Below are 12,398 nucleotides of genomic sequence, written 5' to 3'. Positions count from 1 at the left end.
GCACCAACTTACCCACGGTGTGTTTGACTGGTGTTAATTATTTTATTTTGTACTGTTTTCACGATTCACGCTCGCGATAAGTGAGCCCAAATCTCGTCACCGCATCTTCTTGAACAATGGACATTTGTATGAAGACGTTACAAGAGAGTCGACCACAGTTCCTTTATTTATATCGAGCTGCATCGGGACTAGAATTATTTTAATTATACATCATACGCGCGGAGAACAGGACAGGCTAAAAAATACAGTGGAAATTACTGTACAATATTATGTTTGACATTTTGTAATTTATGAAACGTTGTAACCGAGTTGCATGAAGCGGGATACACGCGAAGCTTCAGCATCTCTGTCAAAAGCTATTGTTATAATACCAGCGCCTTTATTCTAAAAACTTGGAAATTCAATTTTAGTTAATCGAAGCTTCTCTTCGTCTTCAATGAAATAGAATTATTCGCTTGGTTAGAATTGTCCTCAGGATACGATGGCGTGACATCATTCCAAGCAATCTCCGATTCACTCTTCGTCGTATAGTTTGATGAGGTCATTGATCAGTCGAAGTTATCCTGCAACTTAACAGGAGAGGTTGACGACGTTAGAGAACCAGTTTTCCACCACTACTCGGCAGGATACTACAAGGTTGCAGTGCTGGGATATTTGACGCGCTTAATATATTTTCTTAGTCCATAACATCGTCGCCTTCTTACGAAGCAATATATAATTTCGTAATAGTCTGTGGATAGAATTTTTTTCTACCAATTTATGGTTTTTGCTGTACACTTGGTGCTTTATCAAACATAACATACGGATCGATATAATTGCAGCCTATTCACAATGTAGAATAAGTTGTATTTATGTTAGGTATGAGCGGTGTAAAGAAGAAATTCAAGGTCAAGTTGACATTCTTTCCATGTCCTTTTTAGAGCTCATGTCACGGTTGTGGACAAATGGGATTCTTCAAATTATGACGCTTCCTTGAAATCTATTGAAGTATTTTGTATACTCCAAATAGGTTATATTTGACCCTACACTGGTGTTCCGTTAGGGATTATAATGAATTATGTACTATGATTAGGGAAGACTCAGGCTATTAACATTGTTATATTGTTAGAGGACTGACTCTAGAATGATTACGATGTAATGCCAGTTACGAAATACACAGTTAATTGCATTTCCAGCCATCAATCTATATAATTGGATAGACAGGTAAGAAGGAAAGTGGAAACGCGTGCCATGTTACACGGCTTTGGTGGGAGTGTAGGTGAATGATGAGTGTCCTTTTTGTTTTCGATACTAATACACGTGAATAGTGGATAACACGATAAGTATATAAAAACACGGGTAGCAATGCAGGAACGAGTCTGTTACAACGCTAATTACCTACAACTTGGACATTGCTGGATCAGGAGGTTTCCAAAATGTGTGCACTTGGGTTCACGCTCATTTCCTTCCATCTCCTCTTACGTTTTAAAGACATCTCTTGAGTTTGGGAGATCTTGAGTCAGGCAACGCCCGAGACACGAATTAACGACGAGTTTGAGATACCTAGGACCTCTTTTCGGGGTTCTCTATTTGGAGGGACAATTATGCGCGTGTGTATGAGCACCCGAGGAACACCGGTGCGCCGGAACAAGTGGAGAACAAACTTGTAGATCCAGCGCTGATGGTGGCTGGCCGGGTAACCCAGATCGGACGTACCGAAGCGTCCAATCCAGTCAATTCCCTGACGCCACTCGCCAGTGCCGCGTCGTCCGCCGAGCATAATCAGCCGATTTTCCAAGCCTTTCGAATCTCAACCGACGACAAAACGTGATCATACGGATTTTTATCAGCTAGCAATAATAACTTAGTTATTATTACTGTTACCGGACTCGCGTGTCATCGAGAAAACCTCACTGACCGGTTGACGGTGCGAGGCATGCACGGTGGAAAAGTGTTCCGTTGCTGCTGAGAATTCTTCATAAAAACATCATTGGTAAGTACAACATCACGTAGATTCCAAGAAATATGTTTGATTAGCTGAATGATCGGTCTCGCGATTGTCTGATCGGTGTTTAGTCAAAGATCAATTATGTCCACCATGGTTACGTTCGCGGTGTGGTTTCTTTTTATTAACATGTTTGGGCATACTATGCAAGGTGGGTAATTCAGTAGCCAGGTCAGCTTTACCATTTTTTTTCTTTCAACCAATTACTATCGGCATAATATTGCATAGGTACGTGAAAACTATTTGAAGCACCTATTCTAGCCGGGATTATGACGACCTAGAAATACCCAGAAGTTAACAAATGTATCTAATACTGTTCGGTTATTCGGCGGAACAGAAATGAGAATACTCATAATTAATGGTAATTTCGAAAGAATCAAGTGAGAGGTGGTTTGGGCGAGTGCCCCAGAAATAATGCGACCGGCGTTACCGACGTCAAATCGCTGGAGGGCTTGCGGATTCTAGCCTTAACCTCGCCATTGCTTATTTATTAATCGAATTCCGTTTACCACAGGCAATTCAAATTCTGTACGCATTTCTTTTCGTAGCATTCTGAAAAAAAAAAATAAATAAATAAAAACATCTGGCACGAATAACGGCAGTATAAAATGTTTCGTTAATTCAGCGATCACGGTTTGTATAAAGATCGTAAAAATGATCAAAGGGTTAAATATATATTGCGAAGCTGCAGTCTCATTGCTCTAGCGTTTTACGGTTCAATGGACTCATACACCGTGGCTGGAACATAAAGAACACGGTAAAAGTAGTAAACGATTGTCGAGTTGAGCTGCATCAAAATAAAAATGATATATGCAATTGGAAAGCTGATCTATTCACTTGCTAATTATACACATGAACTTTGAGACTTTCGGTTACCTTTATTGCTGCCACGTTCAGACGCGAATAATTTTCCACGTCTCTTCTTGCGGCATCATGAACCCTATAATAATCCCCCACTTAACGCGAAAGAAGCTTACTCGCGTTTTTAACCGTCCCCGTCAAATAGTTTGACCGTCAGTTCTTTCCGGTCTTGTGGTTTCCGCTCATTCTTACCAGTACGAAGCTTCCAGTTTATATCATAAGCTATTCCTCGCTAGAATCAAAACGTGTCGCGGAAGTTAACGACCCACGAGGAAGCATCGCCTGTACAACATACCAGCCACCATACACTTACTGGTGAAGTCGCTTTTTTGTTTTTTCGGGTTTCTGGGTCGAGCCAGACCGGTTCGCAAGTCCCCCAATTCGATCAGACCTGTTGTTTTTCATTTTGTTTGTTATTTTTCAACCGATTTCAGACAGAGCTCCCTGATACAGAGAACGGTTCCATCAGTTTGGCATTAAATTGCCTGGAGGTGAACAAGGAATTCCCCACAGCACGAGGTTGAGAGGTAAGCAAGAAGCCACTAGTATTCAATCGACAAAAATTTCTCTCGTATCTCTGCGAAATATCTCGGTTATCACGATGTGTATATTTTACTTTTTACCCCATTCAAGATACTGCAGAAGATCTACCGATCGTAGTTATGCTACAACGCAATTTGGAGGAAAATTAGCTGTTAGTTAATTCGTCAAGGGCGAAATAAAGGGAGGCATGGCATTTCGACTAAGCGTGAGTGTTGTGCTGACAGTGGTAGCCCTTCTCGTGAGCGGCCAAGATGCGACCTTGCGCGATTCAAAGGCTTCAATAGAGAGCAGTGTGAAAATTCCAAAGAGCATTAATTACCAGGATAAACTGGAACAAAACGTAATTCACAATGATCAGTATTTTGCTAATCACAGAGCTGAGGAGACGCCGTCGCCAGAAGATTCTCTTGATGGTGCTTCAGATCACAACGACTCAGATTTTCATTCCTTACCGTGGAAGCCTTCGAAGTTTGACAGAGATGTATCGGATCTTATTCTTACCGATGTCAAGTCACTGCATGAAAGTGAGGCCACGAGGCTGGGAGCTGAACGTCAGAAGGAGAAGAGCAACATTATGGAAAAAAGTGAATTGGGTGGAACAGAAACGATCGGTTTATCTGATGATCTTCGGAATTCCCTCCGACGGACGGACAGTTATTTAGGCAAAGAAGAGACAACGGTTCAGGATAAAAGTGACAAAAATAATCAACGCTGCAATAAGACGCTATCAATAGCTTGCCTAGAGGCGGACTTTGGACACTTGATTGAGAAGATGTCCAACTTTGAAGTTTACAACGTCACAGATTTCATTCAGATCGTAAGAAATCCGAGGTCCGTCGAGACGAGTGATGTCCGTGGCAATGAAAACTCGGTCGTCGACAAGGTTTCACGGTATGCCAGGCAGCATGTGTTGAAATTCAAAATGCCGTCCGACCTGTCGTTAGCAAGAGCTTCGCGAACATTTTTTGGTGGTAAGTGTAACACTATAGCAATGGTTGTGGTCGTTGCAAACTTTTGTCAGCCTTAGCCACGCAATATATGTGCAACCTACTCTGTTCCGTGTCTCTGTATATTATTTGTGCATTTGCAACGACCATCCTTGCATGGTGTATAATTAAGTCGTGTAAGGCCGGAAACGGAGGTGGTATAATTAAGATTCATGTAAAAACTTAAGATTCCTGGTTTTGGATGTAACGCGAATGAATCTGATTCATCTATAACTGGCTCACATATTGGACATCAGGTGTGCACTTGTTAAATAATGAATATTATTATCAAAAAGTAACACATGCCCGCATTCATTCGCACATAACTAAGTAATGTTGTATTGAAACTTGATGGACTTGATGACAAAGCATTGTGTAGCGTTATCAGAAGTTGGTAATATTATCACAATTGGCAAATAGCTTGGATCCGTACGCCTTAGACTATGGTTACAGGGTTTGAGGTTAAATGGAAATTATGCATTCACACAACATTTTTGACACAATCACATGGACATCTCAAAAACCTCATCAATTTTTGGCGGAATCATTAAAATTTACCCCATGGCTGCACCGCTATAGCTTATCATACGCAAAACCCAGAAAAACTCATACAACGTTGATCCAAGTACAAGGACAAAGGGAGTGATGGTATGGCGAAACGAATGAATATCGACCTACCTCACGCGGCGCATGGCTTATGGACTAACAGCGGCTATAATTGGCTGGTGTTTCTGCTTTCAGCTTTTTTTCAGGAAAAGAGTTCGTTTTTAACAGGGTTCGGGCTTGGTTTTTTAGCATTTGGCCTCAAAAAGCTCATGATGCCGCTATTCATTGGGATGCAGATCGTTAAGAGCGTTCTCATCGCAATGTTTTTACCCAGCATCATTGGAGCGATCGGCAAGTTCGTCGGCAAAGGCAAGTTCACAACTCTTACACTTATATACTATTAAGTATAATTTGCTAATATTACCTTATTTCGAATGTCTTTTTCATAATTACAAAAATGTTTTAGTGCGGTTATAATTGTTGATACTACATTTTTTTGTCGTTGCAATATTAAATGCGTTTGTTTAGTTTACTACATTTCATCAGTTAGATCCTCAGCATCAATTTATTATTAGGTACACTACCATCAAATTATCGCGAAAGTGAGAGGAAATATCGTATGACTGATAAGAATCAAAAAGAATAGTGACACACATTAGGTTTCTGGTTACAGCAACAAACTTCATTCTTATTTTGTACCCGGTACCTTATTTTTTATTAATAGAAACCGTACATAAATTTCAATCAGAAATTTCTCTTGTATAACGAAATATAGTGTATGCAGTTACGAATGATTTGAGCACTCGAGCTCCCAGAGGTTACAAAAGTTTTTAACCTTTTTATCGGGAGCGTGACATTCAGCTGCAACCCGTTGTACCAGTAAAAGTTTAGAATTCGATCAGTATCGACGAAGTACTGGGATTTAAAATTATACTAACGGTAAAAATATGCTCTCACTTGAATAGTGTCACTGAAACTTAACGAGCTGCTATTCAATTGATTATTCAATAGGTTCTAGAGAATTTACATAAATGCGAAATTCAAAATACACCTTAGAAATTGATTGATCTCAAGCCTTTCTAATCTCTTGCATTATTACAATTATAATAGCATTATAACATTTCATGCAAATAAATCTTGCATCGATTCGTTAGAACGTACGTGAAATAAACTTCCATCCATCGAAGGGTCGATCTAATCAAGCGATTGTTTTCCAAAAATCTAAAATATCTCTGCTCTGTTCTAGGCGTGTCAACCTTCTCGCAGGTATCACAGACACCCACAAATCAACCAGAAGAGAGCTTCGAGTTCAAGGATAATGCGGACATCTACAATGCTGACTACATGAACAATCAGCCGATAGGAACATTGCCAGCATCGGCGATGTACAGTCATCCGAGTGTGCTGCAGAGCGAGACCCAGTACATGGGTATTCCCGGAGCAAATCAAAGAATATCGTATGGCAACGCTTTGTCGGATAATTACTACTCAAGGAATTCAATGCAGGGGACTACCAAGCGGCAAGATTACAAGGTAATTTGAGTTACTATCATCACGACGATTCTACAGGTTAGATTTGACCATTATCTCGTTATAGCTCAATTTTGTCAAACGAAGGCTGTAATTTTGTCTGGTCATGGACTGTATTCTTCACAGAGCACGCCTGTGTTGAGACTTCGATTTTACTCGTAACAGATAGTTAATATGTACATAGCTAGTAAAAACCGTCCAAATTATTATAGTTTTTTTTTTTTTTTGTTTCGTTTCGCGTATCGTATGTTTTGGAAGAAAATTATAACGATGGAGATTGTATGCTCTAGTTATGGGCGACGTTCTGTACTCGTTTCAACGAGCATATTGGTTCATTGTAAGTTCTACTCGGCGACTGTGTGGTATTTTTTGCACCGACTGACTACTCTCAATCGGTCGGCGGCCACTTCACTCGCGATATTGAACGGCCAACTAACTCGCGATAATTGCTGTAAGTGGCACGAAAGTGTCGCTGATTGAAATTTCAGGTGAAACGTAACGCCGCAGCGTTCACCTTTAGAATCATTTGACCACAAAATTCATCATTTCCGTTTAAATTTCAATCGACTAGCGGCGCGGTGGGTGATTATTTCATCTTCAATTTCCGCGGATCTGCGGGATCAAAGTCATGGACATCGAGATTATGCCGGTCCGAGGCTAATTAGCGATGCTTGAAAAGTTCAAGACCGAGCATCGCGGCACGTCGTTGTATTGAAGTGGGACACTTTCCCTAATAAAAGTGGGCAGCGGTTCAATCACTCGAATGGCCCGACGTACTCCGCAATTCAATCGCAGACACATCCTCGAGAATTTACCGGTCGAGCCCCCACTGGTTCTTTAATATCAATTCAGTTACTTCTTTACGTATTCACAGTCACCGTCACTCGAGTCGTATCCGGGTGTCCACGACGGATGTTTTCGTACCGTAATATGCTTCTGAAACGAAAATTCCTTCCGCGTTAAAGTTTTTCTTCATCGCAGTCACCCCGGCAGTTACGTTCATGGTCAAATGTTTCTTGAACGTTAACGAAGGTTTGATACATGTTGCCAGGATGTTTGAGCTGGTGATTTTCACTCGCTTGGTATTTAGGTCGTCTTGGGTCCATGTGTAAAACTTCAGTCGATGCGCACCCCTTCACTGTGGGCGCTGCCTGACGATACTTGGAATCTGGAGGAAAAAAAAAACACGTGTCAACGGACTGGGAACCGGTTTTGTCTGTAAGGCCTGCTGCATCTCTCAGGTGTAGGGCCAAGTATTTTCTGGCAAACCTAATTTCACGGCAGGACGCGGGTTACTGTAGGACCCGAGATCGTTCCGCTCACGACGCAATGCTTGATGCGAGTCATGTAATTTTTAGACTCTGTTAAAATGTGCAATAAACATCGCCTTACTCGCCTGATGTTTAATCGTACGCCATGCTCAGCAAATGGATGCTAGGACACGCTCGTTGGTGAGCAATTTTGAGGCACGCGTGCATTAACTATGACCGTCTTTGGCATTTAGACCCGTTTTCAACAGGTGGTGAATTCTGAACATTTCGGTAGTTTTGATGATATTGGGTTTACAAAAAGTAAACAGTTTTCGTTATCTAGATAAATCCGATGTTAGTGGTTCATGCATTATTAACACAGACTTGTAAGACTTCAAGAATACATCATTTTCACTTTACAACAGTAGATATACATACTAGGATGGTCCAAAAAAATGGACTGTATTTTTTTTCCAAAGTCACACGCTTAATAGTTGAAGGAAGAGAAAATGAGACGCATGTTATAAATTGAGCCCTCAATGTTAATATTTAGTGATTCCTAAACGCAATTTTCCATTTCATTAGTACCCGAAAATAATTTTTGTTGTTTCTGAATCTTGTAGCTCAGTAACGAGGCATTGTACACAAACGTCCGATGCATATTTTTGTATGGAATTCAATGTTTTACAAAAAAGGTTATCAATAATTTTTTGGCAACTCGACTCTTTCAAAAGTTATTTAAGGTTAAAGTTGCAATCTTGTAAAAATTCGCTTTTTTCGAGATTAACAGCGAAAATACGAGACTTATTACTAAATGTTGTGGGTTTTTTTTTGTAAAGCATTCCAACCACTATAAAATCATGCGATTCAATTAATTTCAAACTTCAGAAAATTTATTTTGTAATTATTACAAGGAACAATATGTAATACATATAATTCTACTTTAAAAGCAACTTTTTTTTAGCAAAGAATAAATTTGCTTTGGTTGAAAATGAATTGAATGACATGATTTTATAGCGGATCAAATTATCTACGAAAGGTTCACATTATTTTGTGATAAGTCTAGTATTTTCGCTGTTAATCTCGAAAAAAGCGAATTTTCACGTGATTTCAACTTTAACCTTGAATAACTTTTGAACGAGTCGAGTTTTCAAAAAATTATTGATAACCTTTTTTGTAGAACATTGAATTTCATACAAAAACATGTATCGGCAATTTGTGTAAATTATCTCGTTACTGACATGAGATACATTGAAGTACTTGTCTATGACAGTCACTGTCGGATCGGGACGATCGTCAAATTTGACATTTTTAATATTAGTGAGTGGGAAGAATTAAAGAGCAAAAAATTTTTGTCGAATGTGGCAAGTTGATTTGCGCATTACGTATACATGTTTCTGCGAATAACTATACATACATTTACTGAAAAGAAAGATTTACCTTTCACTTTTCGGTGTTTCATAGTGTATTTCTTTGATATGTACGAATTCGTAAAGTCTTCACGTATTTGTATCACAAATCATCACCTCTTCAACGCATGTCCGGTTTCTGCAAAGCTGAAGCGTTTATAACTAAATGCGAGCTTCAAACATTGGAATCAAGGATTTTTTGGGATGGTTAAAGCCTCCACTGAATAACGGAAGATATCTTCAACTCGTAACCGAATTTCCAGCCCAATGTCAGAGTAAAAGAGACGTCATATTTCTTGAATTCTGTCTTGTCACTCGATTGCTGAGCTAGCCTAAGGATTTGACTAATTTTACTAAAAACAATTGATTAATCCTCTTGACCTTCATGGGCCGGTTTAAGAAATTTTTGCTCAGGTGCGTTTCGAGATCAAACCCTTATTAAATAAAATATTTTTATCTTTGCTTCTGTAATTTAAAGAACTCGAAAGTTACTGAACCGATCCAGCTTAAAATATAATCAGTTCCGAGTTAAGAAGCACTTCGTTGATTGAGACCAAAATCGTAAAAATCGGTTAATTCGTTGTCGAGATTATCATCAGAAAAAAATTGATCACGAACGCACCTAGAAATCCATCTGAAAACGGTTGGAGCTGATGTTTAGACCTCAGATCGTGGAGATATCATGAAAATTGAACTTTGTATTTCTGGGATAATCATAATAACTTGCACTTTTTGCAAAAGCAAAAAATTAACGAAATGATTCATTGTAAGAACAACTGTGCGTTTCGATATGAAGTTATAATTCTGTGACATTATATCAACTGTTGACTCAAGTGAGTTATAAATTATTTTTATTTGAAATTTGTTTGCAGGTTTTCCACGAGATTCCCACAAGTTCTCTTCTACTGACAAACTACGATCCATTTTATTCACCGCTTCTGTCAAGACTGGATGCTGTCTTCAGTAGATTGGGGCATTCTACCGAACCGTGCAGGGAGTACGCGATTTGTGCGATGTACAGAAGTCCGGCACGATACGCGCCGTACTCAAACCTCGTTTCAGCCCAGCTCTCGAAGGAATTGAACGAGCTGCGGAAACCGACATCAGACAACCCGGATGTCTTGAGGTTCTTCAAATACATGAAAGCGGCAAAAGACGGCCAGGATGGAATTGAGTGCGAAGAAGTTTACACGGAATGCGCAAGCCGAGGAAGTTCTTCGGGACAAAATCAAGCGATGCTTGCCACGTATCAGGATATAAACAAGCTAGTCCAAGCTCGAAAAATATAACCGACTCGCAGTCATGCGTAACACATAGGATGTAGATGATGTATGTAGAAAGCAGGAAAAATATGTGGAACAGGTGTGTTTCATTGAATTTAATTTTATCCGCGTTCCTTGGTCACACTTTGAGCAGTGCGGTTTACTCAATGGGTTTACGGATCTCTCATAATCACAGAAGTCTGAAACTACAAGGAGAATTTCGTGTTAGCTAGACGTGTTCGTGACTCACACCATCTTCCTTTTCGTCTCTTTTTATTAGCACGTCGTAGAGCTACTTACATGTCACCGAAAGAAAATCTGTTGTAGCTTTTACTTACGACTGGATTATCGATTGCTCCAGTGAGCAAACTGAAAACGCTACTTTCCTTGAGATTATCGTCAAGCTACAGAGACCCCGCTAATTGGAGGCGAAAAATTTGTGAACTCTAAAAGTGGAAACGAAAATCCACATTGCCAAATTCTTTGGTTACACAATCAGTAGGAATCTAGCAAAAACTATAAATCAAATTGCAGTTTCCATACCATTCGATTATGTGGACTATTTTCAAATTTGCTCAAGAAATTATCAGTCAAAAATGAATATATAAGGGCCATACAAAATGTGGATATGGCTCTAGTCAAGATTCCAGGAAGAGTATTGCTTCTAAGAGCTCGATTATATTCTTTCAAATAGTATGATTTTCTCGTGCAAAACAGAGAAGAAAGTATCGTCAAAAGAATTTTTTTGATATTCATTTGATCCGAGCACATTCAAAACATCTTCAAAACATTCAAAAGATTTTTGATGAGGGTTACTGGAAAATGTATCAACGTAAATTGTTTTAAACGCTGTGTTCAATTATACAAGCAACAGTTTTGTAGATAATATTCTTTACTGCGGCCGCCAGCTATTAGTAAAATATGAAAATCCGCGTATTCTGTCAGTTTTCGATGCTTTACCTGTTATAAATTAGAAGAAGAAATTGAAGATGATTATATATAGCCAGAGAAGGGTATAAGATCGATCAGACACGGGATATCATTCACGTATTTCCTTTAAATAGTATGTACATTGAGTTAAAGGTGAGTGAGGTTGGCGATTTCTGATAAGAGTGAAGTTTACCGTATGCGCCAATGTAATTACACGAGTCAGATATCGCTCATCCACATGCGTGACACATGTATTTTGTCCAACATCTGTGAAGGAAAGCTTGATTTGAGAAGTAAAAAAATGTAATATAATAATTTTAAAAAAAGTAGATCAAGGGCAATCAAGAGGTCCAAAGGTGTAGGCCCGGTTTCATGAAACCTAACCTAAACGCGCAAGCTTTAGGTTGAACTCAGCCCAATGACGTCACTGGTGATGCGTAAAGTCCATGCGCAAAATGTTGTTATCGGGAACTTCGCATGCGCCAAGAAAGCCCTAGTGTGTAAGATTGAGAATTTCAGTCAATTACATGCGCCAGCGTCGTTTTACAGTTCCGTTTAAAAATTGGGCACCCCACACACGCTTCACAGACTTCGAAAATACTAGCTTTCCAAGAATGTGCTGGAAGAAAGATATTTCCATTTTTTTTCTCGCGGATGTACAAAGGCCAGTGATCTGAGAATGTATTGTATTGAACATTTTCCAATCATGTCCCACACCTGTTCCAATTTGGTAGCTTATAGGTGTCGCCTTGCCACAGTCCATAATCAGCCAAAATAACGGTGTTCAAGAAGAAGAAAGCGTTGGACGGTGACGGAATAACCCTCGATTGCTTGTGCCCAGTTTGGAATAACATTATCAGAAAGGAAGATTATATTTTATCTTTGCGATCAGTGGCTACTTGACTTTCGTTGAAAGTGATTTACCAAATCAGGGTAATCATAGCAATCAATATACGTAATTATCTAGAAAAAGATAGACTACATCACGTGTTCAAAAATCACACGAATGACGTGTCATGAAAATGTTTTAGATTAATTTGTCCATATTTATTTTATTTATTTGTAACATAATACGCATAACTATATTTATATCTATC

General features: G+C 39.3%; 1 protein-coding gene across 3 annotated transcripts; it reads left to right on the top strand.

The window, feature by feature from the left end:
- Positions 1 to 1,652: 1,652 nt before the first annotated feature.
- On the top strand, positions 1,653 to 12,092 carry LOC107228204. Of its 3 annotated transcripts, none has more exons than XM_046736860.1 (6): positions 1,653 to 1,972; positions 3,280 to 3,372; positions 3,479 to 4,359; positions 5,116 to 5,289; positions 6,167 to 6,453; positions 9,982 to 12,092. In XM_046736860.1, the coding sequence occupies exons 3-6, from the start codon at positions 3,576 to 3,578 to the stop codon at positions 10,396 to 10,398; spliced, it is 1,662 nt and encodes a 553-aa protein (XP_046592816.1). In that variant the 5' UTR covers positions 1,653 to 1,972; positions 3,280 to 3,372; positions 3,479 to 3,575; the 3' UTR covers positions 10,399 to 12,092. The 3 variants fall into 3 exon arrangements, with proteins under 3 accessions (XP_046592816.1, XP_046592830.1, XP_046592823.1); XM_046736874.1 differs by having other exon boundaries at positions 1,658 to 1,972; positions 5,170 to 5,289; XM_046736867.1 differs by lacking the exon at positions 1,653 to 1,972 and adding an exon at positions 2,953 to 3,160.
- The last annotated feature ends 306 nt before the right edge of the window (positions 12,093 to 12,398 follow it).

The sequence above is a fragment of the Neodiprion lecontei genome, chromosome 1, assembly GCF_021901455.1.
Source record: "Neodiprion lecontei isolate iyNeoLeco1 chromosome 1, iyNeoLeco1.1, whole genome shotgun sequence".
NCBI lineage: Eukaryota > Metazoa > Arthropoda > Insecta > Hymenoptera > Diprionidae > Neodiprion > Neodiprion lecontei.
This window is presented reverse-complemented; position numbering and strand designations above follow the sequence as displayed.

What these genes read in the sequence shown, in the direction of transcription:
- LOC107228204 (XM_046736860.1), top strand. Translation starts at nt 3,576, where the DNA reads ATGGCATTTCGACTAAGCGTGAGTGTTGTGCTGACAGTGGTAGCCCTT. An exon ending in TTCGCGAACATTTTTTGGTG is followed by an intron (nt 4,360 to 5,115) that starts GTAAGTGTAACA and finishes TTCTGCTTTCAG; the next exon opens with CTTTTTTTCAGGAAAAGAGT. An exon ending in CCAAGCGGCAAGATTACAAG is followed by an intron (nt 6,454 to 9,981) that starts GTAATTTGAGTT and finishes ATTTGTTTGCAG; the next exon opens with GTTTTCCACGAGATTCCCAC.